Source organism: Podarcis melisellensis (genome assembly GCF_964234715.1).
Source record: "Podarcis melisellensis genome assembly, chromosome: 14".
Lineage (NCBI taxonomy): Eukaryota > Metazoa > Chordata > Lepidosauria > Squamata > Lacertidae > Podarcis > Podarcis melisellensis.
The window spans coordinates 32,772,674-32,789,785 of NC_138546.1; the positions used below are offsets into that span (position 1 = coordinate 32,772,674).

General features: G+C 44.6%; 2 protein-coding genes across 4 annotated transcripts in view; one reads left to right on the top strand and one right to left on the bottom strand.

The window, feature by feature from the left end:
• The window catches only part of LOC309356816 (F-box and leucine-rich repeat protein 13-like), a 243,429-nt gene that overhangs the window by 131,873 nt on the left and 94,444 nt on the right, over positions 1–17,112 (top strand). The gene's annotated exons all lie outside the window — the stretch shown is intronic.
• Positions 1–17,112, bottom strand: part of PCSK6 (proprotein convertase subtilisin/kexin type 6) — a 131,200-nt gene that overhangs the window by 110,416 nt on the left and 3,672 nt on the right. Inside the window, exon 1 of one of the 3 annotated variants that reach the window (XM_081888487.1) lies at positions 9,774–9,848. The exons of 1 other annotated variant lie outside the window; for it this stretch is intronic. In XM_081888487.1, the coding sequence (XP_081744613.1) occupies positions 9,774–9,833 (60 nt within the window). In that variant the 5' untranslated portion in view covers positions 9,834–9,848. Of the gene's footprint in view, positions 1–4,524; positions 4,582–9,773; positions 9,849–17,112 lie in introns of those variants that run through there. One more of the 3 variants, XM_081888488.1, reaches the window with a different exon arrangement.

Below are 17,112 nucleotides of genomic sequence, written 5' to 3' on the forward strand. Positions count from 1 at the left end.
TGCTTCCACAGCTCAACGGATCATACAGAATTTTGTTGTACAGCATGGAGTCCTGTGTGCTGGGAACCACCTGTGCTCAAATGTGTTTCTATGCTGTTTGCATCTTTGTTATGACCAAAGGCTTGCAACAAATTAATCTGAGTGCCCCCTGACCATTGGCTGTGTTGAATGGGGCTGTTGAAAGCAACAGTCCACAGCATCAGAAGGGCATCACATTGTGAGAACATTGGGGTCTCATACATATACCCAGAAAAGGGACAGGTACCATATAGCTCAGTAGGAGAACATCTGCTTTGCATGCAGAATGCAGAAGGTCCCAGGTTCAACCCCAGGCATCTCCAAGTAGGGCAGGGAAAGACTGTGCTTGAAACGACCCTTAAAAAGGTAAAGATAAAGGACCCCCGACAGTTAAGTCCAGTCACAGACGACTCTGGGGTTGTGGCGCTCATCTTGCTTTACAGGCTGAGAGAGCTGGCGTTTGTCCGCAGACAGTTTTTCCGGGTCATGTGGCCAGCATGACTAAGCTGCTTCTGGTGAACCAGAGCAGTGCATGGAAACGCTGTTTACCTTCTGGCCGGAGTGGTATTTATCTACTTGCACTTTTTGGTGTGCTTTCGAACTGCTAGGTTGACAGGAGCAGGGACCAAGCAACGGGAGCTCACCCTGTCGCAGGGATTCGAACCGCCAACCTTCTGATCAGCAAGCCTAAGAGGCTCAGTGGTTTAGACCACAGCGCCACCCACGTCTCCCGAAAGGACCCTTAGGTCCCTTCCAACAGGGATTCTATGAAACCCTGCAGAGTCTCTGCCAATCAATGCAGACAATACTGAGCTAGATGGACCAATGGTCTGACTTGGCTTCCTGCCCCTATCGTCATCTTTGTCACACTGCAGGATCTGTAGGTCTGAAGTTTTAGTGTGCACATATCTCCAAGTGGCTTTTTGGGTATATTTCCGGGCTTTAGACCCCAAGCACCCACGAGTTCAATCTTTGCCCAACGTGAAGCAGATAAATTTATCACCCATACCCACACGCCACTGGTTCCTAGATTCCTTTCATAAAAAGAGCGATGGGGAAAGCCACACGGACTGTGGGCAATGGCACCCTCAGTAGCACGAGTTCAATAAGTTAAATAAATAAAGAATGTGCTCAGTAAATACAGAGCAGGCCTGCAATGGATTCCCTTAGGCAAACAGAAAAAGCCTGGGCTTTCTTCTGCTCCTTTGCCTTCATACAAACACTCAGTGTGCGTTTCCATGGCTCTGGTCCCAAGAAGCAATATATTATTGAAAGAAATAAAGCTTTAAAGTCTGCTCCATGTGCAAAGCTCACCCTCCCCACCCCACCCCCAAGAAACTCCACGAGCCACGCTGGAAATTGGTGTTGATGCAAATACAGTGGAAAACCACCGAGGTCCTGTTCCGGCAGCATACAAAGAGCAGCCTCTCTTCCTTAGATGTGACAGAAGTCTGGCTCGCCATCGCCAGGCTGCGGAGTTTGCAAACTCTTCAGCTTTTAGGCAGCGGCCCCAAAGGCAGAAATTCAATGGGTGAAGCTTGGCTGGGATACAAAAAGAAAGAATGCAAAATATCCAAGCCTGTTACACTTCTCCACATTGGGTGGGGATGGAGCAGGGCTGGCATTGTGGTCTAAACCACTGAGCCTCTTGGGCTTGCTGATTGGAAGGTCGGCGGTTTAAATCCCCATGACGGGGTGAGCTCCTGTTGCTCTGTCCCAGCTCCTGCCAACCTAGCAGTTTGAAAGTATGCCAGTGCAAGTAGATAAATAGGTACCGCTCCGGCAGGAAGGTAAACAGTGTTTCCATGCACTCTAACACTAGTCACGGTCCTCCATGCGCCAGAAGCGGTTTAGTCATGCCGGCCACATGACCTGGAAAACTGTCTATGGACAAACGCCGGCTCCCTCAGCCTGAAAGCGAGATGAGCTCCGCAACCCCATAGCCCCCTTTGACTGGACTTAACCATCCTGGGGTTCTTTACCCTTACCTTACCTTACCTTATCTTACCTTACCTTACCTTACCTTGCCTAATAATGTAGGAACAGCCTGCTGGGTGAGGCCAATGGCCATCTAGTCCAGCATCCTGTTCTCACAGTGGCCAACCAGATGCCTGTGGAAAACCCACAAGCGGGACCCAAGCACAAGAGCACAGTCTCCTCCTGTGGTTTTCAGCAACTGGTACTTGAAGCACCACTGTCTCTGACCATGGAGGCAGAGCATAGCCATCATGGCTAGTAGGCATTGATATCCTTATCCTCCCGGAACATGCCCAATCCTATTTTAAAGCCATCCACGTTGTTGGCCTCACTGCCTCCTGTGGGAGAGAGTTAAATAGTTTATGTGATGCACAGAGAAGTATTTCCTTTCATCTGTCCTGTGTCTTCCAACATTAGATGTTCCCAAATTCCAGTGTTATGAGAAAGCAGTGGGGTAGCGTGGGGGGTGCAGGGGGGGCCGGGCGCAACATCTGGGGGTTAGGGTTAGGGGGCGCAAATCCACGGGTTAGGGGGCGCAAATCCACGGGTTAGGGGGCGCAAATCCATGGGTTAGGGGGCGCAAATTACCTGCCTTGCCCCGGGTGCTGACAACCCACACTACACCACTGTGAGAAAGGGAGAAAAACTGTCCTCTGACCGCTTTCTCCATGCCATGAATAATATTACATACTTCTGTTGTGTGACCTCTTGCTTGCCTTTTCTCGAAACAGAAAAGCCCTCCCGAAGAAGATAGGAACCGCAATGTTTCCCATGGCTAGCAACACAATATGGAGTTACTGAAATCCAGCCCTTGCTTGAGTGGTCGCCATCCTTTCCCACCAAAGAGAGGGAAGCCGAAACACATAAAGGCATTGGTCACCAATACAGCATTGCGGGCACAGAACCACCCTTAGAGGTGTTCCCTGGCATCCACAGGGTCCAATCTCTCCTACCGAAATTAGGCTTGAAAAAAGCTTTCCATTCTGCATGCGCATGTGGGCTTGCAATTATGGAGGGTGGCTGTGATACATTCACGGTTGCAGTGCATACATGTTGTGCATGCATGGTTGCGGTGCCCACAACAGTTTCTCTGGTTTGCAAATGTGCCCACGGACCCACAAAGACCGGCAGCCTCTGCATTAAGGACTCTAAAGAGAGACAGACAAAAAAATGGGTGTGCCTTCAGTAATGGAATAGACAAAATGCAGCGGATTCAGGACATTGCTTTCAGGAGGTTCTTGGTTATTTCCAAAACTTGGTTGTTTCCAGGGACTACCAGCTTCTAAGAGTGATCCAGTCTGCGGGAATGAGCAGCTAACTCGTCTCCATTCCATCAAAAGCTCCACATTTCTGCAAATTAAGCTGCTGGAAAAGGCACAAGAGCAGGCTGGGCCATTTCCCCCCTGATCCGTTAGCAACCCCAGTTTGTGGCTTAATTAAATCAATTACAAATATTGTGGAATATATAAGGGACAGGTGTGGGGTGGGGGACCTGTAGCCCTCCCTATGTTGTTGGACTAACACTTCTATCATCTCCAGCCAGCACGGCCAATTGTGAAAGGGTGATGGAAGGAATAGACCAGCAACTGCTACTGAGCCTCCAATTCCCGACCCACTTAAAAGGAGCTGAGGTAGCCGAGCTGAAAATACCTTTTGCCTTGAATATTGGAAAGTCGCTATCGGTTAAAGGACTTTTGGAGGGGATTATTTGGTTATTGTCTGCATGCTGCCAAGGATGCAGGGGTGTTGGAACTTTTGACTGCCAGGTGGGATTGGACTCCAACTCCCATCAGCCCCAGATAGCATGGCCAATGGACAGAGAAGATGAGGGCTGTAGTCCAGGGATATCTGGAGGACAGCAGCTCCCCTCTCCTCGATATAAGTGATAGAAGGAGGAAGAATGTCTCCTCCTCCTCTTTTTAATTTTTTAACATCCAGCAGCTGCGGTTCTTTCTCTGGGTTTCATTGGCAAGCTGTCCAGGTGACACAATAACACGATACGAAAGCAGATCCACACTGTACGTTTAAAGCATATTTGACACACGACTTCCCCCAAAGAATTCTGGGGACTTTAATTTGTTATGGGTGCTGGACAGGGGAGCACCGTAAGGGGAAAAAACTACAGTTCCCAGGATTTGGGTGGGTGGGTGAGCATGTGCTTTGAATGCACACTGAATGTGCTTAAAATGTATAGTATGGATTTGTCCTTATGTTGCCAGCGCTGCCTTAACTAAACAGAGGTGTGGTAAAACATGCTAAATAAAAAAAAAAGAAGAAGAAGAGGAAGAACAGGACAAAAGGCAGTCAAGGTAAAAGGTGTTATTCATAAATGTCAGGAGAAATGGCAACAGGTGCCCTTGAATGAACTGCACACCGAGTACTGCAGAGTTGCCGGCGGCAGCAGCAAGACGCGGAGCGATGGGTGGAATTTCCTGAGCAGGGAATAGAGAGCATCTTTTTAGAAATCCCCCCAGCCTCCTTTACACAATATGTTCCCTGTCAAAAATAGCTCTTGCTCATCAGGCTCACCTGTCCTCCCGAAAGACAGGTATTTACAGATGGTAGAATCATTCCCTTTAGCCCCAGAGGCTTCAAAACAAACAGAAGGCAGCTCTCGGAATCTGGACTACTGGCAAAGCCATTGGCAGCTTGACCAGCCTCTGGAACGTATCAACACAGACGGCCCTACCGTGAGGCAGAGTGAAGCAACTGCCTCAGGCAGCAGCTGCCGGAGGGCCTTTTGAAGCCTTCCCTTCTGTTGGAGAACAGGCCTGCATGTGCCCCACAGCCTATCCTGCGTGCCTTAAACTAGCTTGCTGCCCTCGGGTGCTTTGAAGAATGCTATTCCATAAGGCAAAACCATCAGCAGCTTGACCTATCTCTGTAATATTATAAATGCTAAGGCAAGTGCTTAAAATGTGAAACGGAATATTGATCTAGCCCAATACTTTAAATGTTTTGTGTGGGGCTAGGGGGATTTAGCAGCAGTTTTGATCTGTAGACATAGGCAGACGACAATGCTTCTCTGCACACCGTTAAAAGCCTAACCTGCCTACCGTATTGGCCCGAATAAAAGCCACACTTTCCCCCCAAATTCCGACCGTGAAATATTAAAGTGGGGCTTAAATTCATGACCTTACAAAAATAGGCATTTACAATATCGCTGCTGAAACAGACATACGGTAAAATGGAACAGGTGTGTGTACCTGCAGAGTTTTAAGAGAGAAGCTTATACAGTGGTACCTCGGATTAAGTACTTAATTCGTTCCGGAGGTCGAATTGTTCTTAACCTGAAGCACCACTTTAGCTAATGGGGCCTCCTGCTGCTGCCGCACCGTCAGAGCACGATTTCTGTTCCCATCCTGAAGCAAAGTTCTTAACCTGAAGCACTATTTCTGGGTTAGGGGAGTCTGTAACCTGAAGCATATGTAACCTGAAGCATATGTAACCCAAGGTGCCACTGTATTTGGGTATTGTCTCCCCCCCCTCTTGAATTTTAAAGGTGCGGCTTATATCCGGGTGCAGCTTATATTCGGGCCAATACGGTATTTCTTCCAAACTAATGGCTTTTAGAGGAGCAGAACAGGTCCCTCCCTGATCAGTTGGCAACCCTATATGTGCTGCATTGGCTAAGGCTTAAGGAGAAGGGCTGTAGCTCAGTGGCAGACACCTGCTTTGAATGCAGAAGGTTCAATCCCAGGCATCTCCAGGTAAGGCTGGGACTGTTCCCTGCCTGAAACCCTGGAGAGCTGCCAGTCAGTGTAGACAGTGCTGAGCTAGGTGGATGAATGGTGTGACCTAGTATAAGGCAGAGTCCTATGTTCCTGATATATCTGAGAACTGTAATAAAACGGCCTGCTAATTCTTGCTCTTCCTTATAAAATAAAAAAGGGGTGGTTAAAGCTAAAATTTTAACAGCTGCATGCTGTGTACTCTGGAGAGCAATCTTGTTAATTTACCCTTGAGTAATCCCCAGAAGCGACGGCCAGGTTCATCTCCTCTCTAGACAGGCCGCTTGGGGGACCTTAATACAGCAGAATCTTCATTAATAATTTTAACAGAGCACACAGATGTTAGGAAGAGTGAATGGCAATAATTAAACTAGGCAAGCACAGGCAAAACAAAAAGGAGGGGATGTAACACTTCCTCCATCCCCTGCTCTCATTGCTTAGTCCTCTGTGGAAATTCAGGCCCAGGGGACAAATGTGGCCCTCAAGCCCTCTCTGTGTGGCCCACTAAACTCCCTCCCTCACCAATCCTGCTTTGGGCCCTCCTCAAGTGTTTTCCCCAGTCTGGAATGTCTCCTTCAATGGAGCCAATAATGTCTGTTGTTCAGCGGGATGGAGAGGTGTGTGTGTGTGTGTGTGTAGAAACTAGCCTGCTGTGAAAAAGGTAAAATTTACATTTGTTGCTCCGCCCACTTCCCCTCTGGCCCTGCCCACCACTGTCACGCGGCCCTCAGAAGCTTGCCCAGAAGGGAATGTGGCCCATCAGGGATATGTGTATATGTAAGGAAGGATTCCGGATATAGCGGCAGCCTCTAATGTTAAATAAGAACTTAACACACACACCTTCAGCACCTTTCCCCAGTGTTGATGGAGATGGAGTGGTGAGGAAAGCTTCACCAGTTGAATTTCTCCCTGTTATGTAGTATTTAATGGCACAGGAGCCTGTCTTGGTAAGGGGGAGGAAATGACAGCACTCCTTGCAAAATGTAACAGTCCCCCCCACAATTGCATTCTCCTTAGGCTTTTAGAATTTGCATCTTGGAGTGTTTAATCCCAGTTTGAGATCCAGAGTGGAGATATGGGTAGTTCTCTCTCAACAAATACGATACAACTCAAATTATAGTTAATAGACAGAGAAAATAAAATTTAGACAGCATTATTGAAGCTGGCAGTTCTTCAGGCTAAACACAGATTGAAATGTTAACAAAATTCATGGGCTGTAGCTGACGTACATTTGACGTTGGACTCGATAAATTAAGCCCTAGATAAATTAAACATCTATTTCTCCTTCAGAGAGGGCAAGAGAAGGGGGGAGTTAATGTGCTTCTATTCTGAAAATGACTTATTAGTCCTTGTTAAACATAATTACACTCTGCCCCAAAATGAGGCATCCGAAAGAATTTTTACTGTTTAATGGAAAGTTAATATGTTACTAAGATTATGTAGAAATTGAAAAAAATAATACTGTATATTAAACATGATTTATGTGTTAGGATGACTGTTTCTGGTAGCTACTTGGGTGCACAGTTGTGACCTGTGTCAAATTAATAAGCTCTTAGTAACCAATTAGAAAGAAAACTAGGCAGTTTTTCAAAAGGGAAATTGATCAAGGATACTGTTTGAAACAGACATTCTTCCTCTTCTGGCTGAAAATTGTACAATTATCTATATATATGTTTAATAGCTCTTTGAATATTGGCTTGTGATATGACCAAGGAAGATTCATATTGAGGCTATAATCTTATGCACACTGACCTGGAATGGGGGAGGGGAGAGAAATCTGATTCTGTTAGCATTTAAAGGCAAGTTTACCTAATTTGCATTTACTGAAACAATTAAATTAAACAAACAAATTAAACACAGCCATCCTCCCAAATTTGTACTTCTCTGAATTTTTCAACGCAGTTTTCCAACCAAGCAATGGGTCCAAAAAACTATATACAAAGATATGCACATAAATGTATATATTTGTGAAGGAAAAAACATACAAAATGCACTGTATTAGGGGAAATTTTGTATATTAGTCAAAATTGCAACAAAAATGTATAGGGATAAATTTGTGCAAATATGCCAATGAATTTTCATATTATTATTATCATCATCATCATCATCATCTGATGTGGAGAACTGAATTTGAGATTGGAAAAATTAGAGCCTTGAGATAAACTGAAATTGGCAGATTTGTCCATCCCTAGTAAACTCAACTGAATGCAGTGGAGTTTTCTTGTGAGTAAACGTGGCCTCCTCAAACTGTACAGCTGCTGCCCAGTGCAAACTGAATAGAGAGCAGGCCCTGTGGAACTCACTGGGACTTATATTTCAAAGAATTGGTCTGACAAGAGAATTACTGCTCTTATTTTCAAAACTGTTTCTTGCTTCAATAGTACTGGGTGCTTCCCAGTGGAAGTTTATTGTGGAATCAGTGCTGCTCATAGACGAAAGCTTTTCACACCGTCCATGTGACATCACAGTCATCAAATGCCAACCGGTGCTTTTTTGCATTAAATCCAGATTTAATTTTCAATCCACATTTCCTTATTTGCCTTTTTCTCTTACTGCAGAACGTCTGTTGCACAAAAATATCCATTCCTGACATGGAAGCTCATTAGCCCACAGTTGTTGTTGTTCTGGTGGGTGGTTTGTTGTATGTGGTGGCATTTTTTTGGTGTGTGGTCCCTATTGCCACATCCCTGCTGAAATCAGCTCCTCAACTGTCGTGCAACTACTGTATGCTGAAGGCACACTGGAATTTCAACAACCCAGTTCGGAGGGGTTATTTTCGCAAGATTTCAACATATATGGGGGAAACTGTACTGTATATGTAACCTTGGAGACTGTAGGTGAGCTACTCAGAGTAAACCCACTGAAATAAATGGACCCAAGTGAGCCAGTGTTGTGTAGTGGTTAGAATGTTGGGAACAGGACCTGGAAGGCCAGGGTTCAAATTCCCAGTCAGCCATAAAGCTGACTGTGCACCAGCTACAGCCTCTTAGCCTAACCTATCTCACAAGGTTGTTGTGGGAATTAAATGAGGAGCAGGAAAACCATGTTTGCCATCTTTGGAGGAAAAGGTGGGATATAAATACAATAAGTATACCCAGCCAGATGGGCAGGGTATAAATAAATGATGATGATGATGATGATGATGATGATGATGATGAGTAAATAATAGGATTCGTGTCTGTTAATTTAAGTCTGTCCACTCTGAGCAAGACTAGCATTGGGTACAACTTTATAACACCTAAACTGATTATCGTTATAAATAAGATGTTTTGTGTATTAGCTCTTTACCAGAATTTCAGCAGAGCTAAGAACACAAAAGAGCTACCGTATTTTTTGCTCTATAAGACTCACTTTTTCCCTCCTAAAAAGTAAGGGGAAATGTGTGTGCGTCTTATGGAGCGAATGCAGGCTGCACAGCTATCCCAGAAGCCAGAACAGCAAGAGGGATTGCTGCTTTCACTGCGCAGCGATCCCTCTTGCTGTTCTGGCTTCTGAGATTCAGAGTATTTTTTTTCTTGTTTTCCTCCTCCAAAAACTAGGTTGCGTCATGTGGTCTGGTGCGTCTTATAGAGCGAAAAATACAGTATGTTGGATCAGGCCACGTTTCAGCTGGGCAAAAGTGCTTGGGGAGAGTGTGGAGCAGGACCAGTGGTTGGAACAGGCTGTGGAGAGGGTGTACAGCCTGGTGAGAGTTCTGAGGGCCAGGTGGAGAGACCCTGAGGGCCACATTCTGCTCCGCCATATAGCATATCGTAAGATCACCTGTTCCAGCTTCACTACAAAGAAACTCAGAAGCCGAGGAGAAGGATGAAGGAGCCAATGAAAAGATCTCGGAGCTGCCACAAAGGCTGTGTTTCCCCAAAGCACATCATGGGCATATGGTGCTTTTCTTTTCATCGCCTCACATTTCCGAGAGAGGGTGTGGGGAAACTTTGTGAGTTTAAGGACACTTGAAAGCGTGTGCCAGGACGGGCAGCCGTTACCTCTCAGCATCTGTTGCAAGTGAGGCTGGCATCCTGCCTGTTCCGAAATCCCTCGGAGACCCACCTGAGTTGCCGAGAAGGAAGGAGTCACTTTGAACAAGCAGATGGAGGGCCTCGTTTGCATGCCTGCTATCCTCCAGGTAGGAGAAATAAGAGTCCCAGGTTTCCTTTGCTGCGCCGCGGAGTTGGGTTGTTGTTTTTTTAAGCCGCCGAGTTCTGAATAATAAAAAATTACAGTCCTCTCAGCTCTGACAGGAACTGGCAGCATCGCACAGTTGTGCTGGTGATGAGTGTACTTTCTGCTTGAATGTTTTCTGCACATAGCTCTTGTGACAACTAAATAGCCTGGTCCATTAGGGCAAATGGGGCACTGCCCCATCAACTACAGTCTACCCTCAGCCAGTCTAACCTGCCAGCCTTCTTGCTTATAACCAGGCCAGAAGCTGGCCCTGTCCTCTTCCCCTACTCTTCTTCCCCCTCTTCAAAAAAATTAGTTAGCTCCACCTATTATTGGTTCTAGCTCTGCCCATCTTTCTCTCTGGCTCCACCTACTGTTGCCCCCCCCCCCATGCCTTCCAGCCTATGGGTACCAGCTACCACTGAAATGGGACCTCCATAGAGAGAGACAGCATCATGCCCACCTGATGTCCAGGCTGTGAGTGCTGATCCTTATGTGCACCAAATTTGCACAAGAAGGCGGTACAGTGGTACCTCGGATTACATACGCTTCAGGTTACAGACTCCGCTAACCCAGAAATAGTACCTCAGGTTAAGAACTTTGCTTCAGGATGAGAACAGAAATCTTGCTCTTGCGGCGCGGCAGCAGCACGAGGCCCCATTAGCTAAAGTGGTGCTTCAGGTTAAGAACAGTTTCAGGTTAAGAACGGACCCTCTGGAACGAATTAGGTTCTTAACCCGAGGTACCACTGTATCAGCAGGGTTGGGGGGACTCTCATGGTTGTAGAAGTACATTTTAAAAAACCTAATGGTGGTAGAGGGGAAACCCCAAATAATGGGGATGAGGGATGTTAAGTAGGCATTGATTTTCGTTCTGACCGGTGTTTGTCACATGCAGTGCTGTTTCTGTTCTTCTGCAGTTCGGCTTCTGACAAAACCTATGCTTTATCCAATCTTCTTTGTCCCACAGTGCAGGGACTCTTGAGCTAGTGTAGTGGTGAGTTTAAATGTTGCGCAACATAGGAATCCAGTTAAACAGTTGTGCTACTTAAAGCTCTTTGTGCAGATTGGGCAATCTATTACGCAACCGAGTTACCATCAACTGCGAATCTTTTAGTTCTTTTGTTCTTACAGTTGTTTTAACTGCGTGTCCTTGTTTGTTTTTAGTTCTTATTTGTTTTAATTATCAGTTTTTTATCCATCCACTATCCGTGTCTAATCCTGTATTTTATCCAGATGTTTTATCCTATGCCTTATCGGTTAAAAAAATCCTAACTGCTATTTTATCTATATGCTTTTTTAACCCTGGTCTGAGACCGTAATAAAGTTCATTCATTCATTAACCCATTTATATATTTTCTTACGCAACTATGTTCTGCCAAACGTTTTGCCAACAGAACAAGCATAACGTAACTTAGCACTACGTTGGACACAACCCAATTGGACAATGAGTTGCATCCATATTTTGGAACTCCCTGCCTATTGACATCGGACAGGCGTCTTCACATACACTTTTCAGAACTTGCCTAAAACATTTTTGTTTGGGCAAGCCTATTCAGAATGTTGTTTTAATCTAGTTTTTAAGCTTATTATTGATTTCAACTATATTTTTTAAATGTTTTAAATAGTTGTTTCTTGCTGATAATTCTATTGTTTTCTTTTTTTGTAAACCACTTTGAGGTCTTAATACCATCGAGCAGTATATATGTATATTTTTAGATAAAAATAAAAAGAATGCTCACAATATACGTAATTAGTCTTTCCTGTCTGCTGTAATTTAATTACGTTATCATTATGTTATTTCACACCATTAATTTCAACACTAAGAAAATGCAGAACAAAGGGGGGGGCAATCAATTATGTATCATTTGCAGACTGAAAAGCAACTACAGTGAATACCAGTCATATCTGCTGGATTGATTTCTGTTGCAGACACGGGACAAATAAGTGTACATCGCTGATTTCTGCTTCCATTTCCAACAGATATCTCAAATGAAGACACTAAAGAGATTTCAGGCCTCTAAAAAGTCAAAAGAAACATCCTGCTGTGTATTCACTGAAGTTTTAAACAAAAGGGCCCACCTCAAGAGTCACAAACTTGCCCGCAACAAGTGAGAGGGCCTGCATGTCAGATTGCCGCAAGCTATGCAGTCTGAATAGAAATGCCAGGATAATAGGCAGAGGCAGAGGCTATTAAATAAGTTTCTCTCTGGTTAAGGCAGAGGAATGAGTGGGCTCATTACAGCCATCACTGAGCAAACAGCTGGTCAGATGGATGGGAGAGCGGCCAGAGAGCTCCGAGGGCAAGATCTATCACACCAAAAGCAGTCACATTGGCCTGGAGGAAGGAAGCACTTGATAAGATTGGGCTGGGGAGAGATAAAGAGATGGACAGAGACATACCCAGGGCAGTGATTAAAACAAAAGCACACACATTGCCAAAAGCACTCACAAAATGGGAGTCTTGGGACAGCCTTGCTAGCATTTGCACTGGGATTTTGCTATAGTTATCAGGCTATAGTCGCACCATTTAAAGCACAATTGTACCACTTAATCAGCCATAGCTTCCCCCAAAGAATTATGGGAAGTGTACTTCGTTAAGGATGCTGAGAGTTGTTAGGAGAGCCTTATTCCCCACACCGAGCTACACTTTGCAGAGTGGTTTAGCAGTCAATCTCTCTTCACAGAAAACTCTAGAAACTGTAGCTCTGTGGGGAGAATAGGGGCCTTAAAGTGGTATCACAGTGCGTTAAATGCAGTGCTTTTTTAAAACAGAAAAATAGGTGCCAGTATTCACCATGAAGTTGTTACAGTAAGTGCCACACTTTTTAACAACAACAAAAGAGGTGCCGGTACTGTGTACCCTTGAGTACCCCCAGGAGGAAGCACTGTTTAAATTTATGGTGTCTACATACTCCATTAAAATGGACACAGGAAGCTGCCTTATTCTGAGTAGAAATCATTGGTCCATCTATTCTGTCTAGTAGATGCTGTCCTTATTACACACTAGGGATGAGGAAGAGATCCAATTCCATTTGCATTTAAAGGGAAATCTACCTCATTCACATTTTCCAAAACAGTACTTGAAACAAAACACAGATGTGCCTCAAAATCGGCACTTCTCTGAATTTTGCAATGCGTTTCTCCAGCTACACAGTTTACAAAAATGCATATACTAAGGCAGGGGTCAGCAACCTTTTTCAGTCGTGGGCTGGTCCACCGTCCTGGCCACCACCGTGTGGTGGGCCGGACTATATTTTGAAGGGGGGGAAATGAATGAATTCCTATGCCCCACAAATAACCCAGAGATGCATTTTAAATAAAAGGACATATTCTACTCCTGTAAAAACAACAGGCAGGCCCCACAAATAACCCAGAGATATATTTTTAATAAAAATATATATTCTACTCATGTAAAAACATGCTGATTCCCAGACTGTCCCCGGGCCAGATTTAGAAGGCGATTGGGCCAGATCCGGCCCCCGGGCCTTAGGTTGCCTACCCCTGTACTAAGGTAAGAAGTGCACAAAATTGCATATAGTCATGAAAGCAGCATACAATAATGCACCATAATAGAGGAAATTGCTTTGCAAAATGTATATATTAGGTAAAACTGCATACAAATGCACATATTAGAAGAAATCTGCACTAAAATGCAGGCGAATTTTCATGAAGACTTAAAAAACAAATCACAAACTGAGGTAGAAAGGTGGAAAACAGAACTTAAGGAAGAAAGAAGAGCTGAGAGAAACTGAAACTGACATATTCCCCCAACCCTATACACCAGAACCTTTAACTCAAGGGTGGGGAACCTGAAGGTCTCCAGATGTTTCGGGACCACAGAAAAACATCATTCTTGATGAATGACCATGCTGGCTGGGTCTGCTGGGAGTTGGAATCCAATGACATACCGAGGAGGGGGCGCAGATTTCCCACTCGTGCTTTAACTCGAAATATCAGGGATCTAGTCTAGAACTTTCTGTACGCAAAGCATGTTGTTTTACTGAATTATGGTCCACTCCCCCAAAACAATCAACAGTGGCAGTCACAAGCCATCCTAACCACAAGCCCACCTTGAGAGAAATTTCTGAATGGGACCTGCAGCAAAAGTATGCAGCATGGAGTGTTCATGGAAGGACACTGACAAACTGGAACATCTCCAGAGGAGGGCAACCAAAATGCTCAAAGGCCTGGAAACGATGCCTTATGAGGAGCGGCTAAGGGAGCTGGGCATGTTTAGCCTGGAGAAGAGGAGGTTAAGGGGTGATATGATAGCCATGTTCAAATATATAAAAGGATGTCACATAGAGGAGGGAGAAAGGTTGTTTTCTGCTGCTCCAGAGAAGCGGACACGGAGCAATGGATCCAAACTACAAGAAAGAAGATTCCACCTAAACATTAGGAAGAACTTCCTGACAGTAAGAGCTGTCCGACAGAGGAATTTGCTGCCAAGGAGTGTGGTGGAGTCTCCTTCTTTGGAGGTCTTTAAGCAGAGGCTTGACAGCCATATGTCAGGAGTGCTCTGATGGTGTTTCCTGCTTGGCAGGGGGTTGGACTCGATGGCCCTTGTGGTCTCTTCCAACTCTATGATTCTATGATTCTATGTTCAAGATTCCAGCCACTCAATCCCACCCACCCCAATTGGCCCCAGTCAGTCTGACTGACGGTGGCCACCGATTCCTCATTAGGTTGTTTTGAGAGTCCCCGGTTTGGATTCTTCCCCTCAAAAAAAAAACTTTTGTATTTTGGTAAACTGTGGGGTTTTCCAAGCCATCCAATACCTGCTGGTTAAAGTTCCCTATGTTCCCACATAAGGGTCCTTGTCTGGATGGGGGCCAGCACATACAATGTTTTAAAGCAACCCTCACACACTTAAAAAAAATAGCTGCACAGCTAATGTAACATGTAGCTTGAGCCATAAATCAGAAAAATTAAAAGTTGGTGACAGGAGGGATAACAACTGCAGAAAGGATGAAGGGTATGCAAACGGTACAAGCTGTTTGAAGAGAAGAGGACAATCTTTTAATTCCTGAGTTGTTCTAATCTTTGAGATGACATCAAGAATGCAGGAAATTGCATATTTGCAATGAGATTGTGCTACCAGAAAAATGTAAATTTCGGGAAATACTTCTGTGGAACTGAACAGCAGAGAGATAAGGATGTACTTTCGCCATCCAGCCTCCCTCCACCCCCGGCGATCAAGAAGCTTTTGGGATATTTCCATGCTGAAACAAATCCTATTTAAGCCAAGGCATTTACCACACATGGACCTTGCTCCCAGTCAGGAAATTATTATAGACACATGAGGCATAACCTGTTATGAACTTCTCTGAAGTCAAGGGAACTGTACCAGACCACAAGCAATTCCTAAATCACCAGGCTCTATTCCCATCAGCAGAATTTGTTTTTATGTTAAGATAATAAACTAATGCCAGAAACAGAAAAGCTGTTGTCCCAGCTCTGATGTATGAGTAGGTTGTAATTTAACTGCGAGTATGCAATATTTATTAACAATTTGTAATGTTTTTTCAAACATTTCTATCTATGTGAATGTTAGCAACTCTGGACTGGGCTGTTCTCATTATGCCATTTATGCCTCTTAAATATCTTACTTAAAAAAATTATGGCATAGATAATATGCAAAACGTGTTAATGCGCAAATAAGAAGAAAGAAGAAAAGAAAACAAGTTAATCTCGAGCACAAAAAGAAACTCTCAAAGCCAGACAGCAATGAACCTACACAGATGAGCCAAATTAACTTTGAGCAGCTTGATCCGTCTGTTTTATTCCTTCAACCGGGAAGGGAAATTTAATATGATATAATTTATCTACAATAGTACCCAGTATGACACTCATAAAACAATATAAAACAAAGAATCATGGGAGCTGTGTTTTTTAAGGGTGCTGAGAGTGTCTAGGAGGCCTCTATTCCCTGCACATTACTACTATTCAGGACCTGCCTGCCCATGAGGCTGGGTGTGGTGGCATCTCCCAAGGGATAGCATCCTGTTCCACAGCCCAGCTTTTCTGCTGGTCTCCCAGCCTCTAAGGTCAGACAGCAATGGTTGGCAAAGCTCAGAGGAACGCCTGCCCTCCTTCTGACTCAGGAAGAGATTTCTCCCACCCCACTCCACTCAGCAGAGTGTTGAGTCTTTGTTGATCTTCTATCCCATGAGCAGCAGAATTGTAGAGTTGGAAGAGACCCCGAGGATCACAAAGTCCAACCCCCTGCAATGCAGGAATATGCGGCTGTCCCATACGGGATCGAACCTGCAACCTTGGCATTAACTGTACCATGCTCTAATCAACTGAGCTATCCATGAATTGACGTTGCACTGGCTTCTCCTTGAGCTGCTAAAATGTGTGGTAGGTGCACACCCCTTTCTGTACACACCATTAAGCAACCCTCTATAACTACATATGGTTTATTCTATAATAATAATAATAATAATAATAATAATAATAATAATAATAATAATACTGTTCTATGAGCAATGGGCTGTATCTCTGGGTTGTGTTCCAAGTTCTACTCAAGATAGGCCCAATGAAACTAATGGAACCAAGTTAGAGATGTTGTACCCAATTAGGTTTACCTCAGAGTTACTCTAAAGTTAGTCATGTCCATTATATTTCAACAGGTGGACTATGAGCAGGATTGGGTAGAGACAACTCTATGTCTGCTTCGAGAAATGAAAAAATGAGGACCGAATAGTATGAGCTCCTTTCTTTCCTTCACCCTTTTCAGCCAAATGCAGCAATTTGCTCACTTATCTGGTCCATTTTTCCATAATCAAAGCATCCCAGATTTTAACAAGCCATCGCTGGATGTCAAGAAAGGTGTAACCCTATCTCATTTCTCGGCCACAGCCAATTTGGCAGCTGGGATTAGATTTCTGGCTTTGTCGCCGGTGCTGCAGGCCAGTTGGAGTTTGAGGCCATTGCTCAGTGAGATCCAGCCTTCAAACTGGACATTGTTAATTGCAAAGAACGGCTTCCAGGAGGACAGTGACTTGGAGAAGACACTTTGCTGCAACACTGCCAGGAGAAAGTGTGAGTCACTTGGCCTTGAATCGACAGAGAAGGAGGAAGCCTGAGAGAGACAAGCAGCTTAAAGGCTAAGATCACAGAGTACCTGGCCTTTGTCCACACAAGGCTCCTTCAATTGCAAATTTATGGACGCCATTTTGGGAGCCTAGGGCTCTCCCTTTCTCCCTCCACCCCACTGT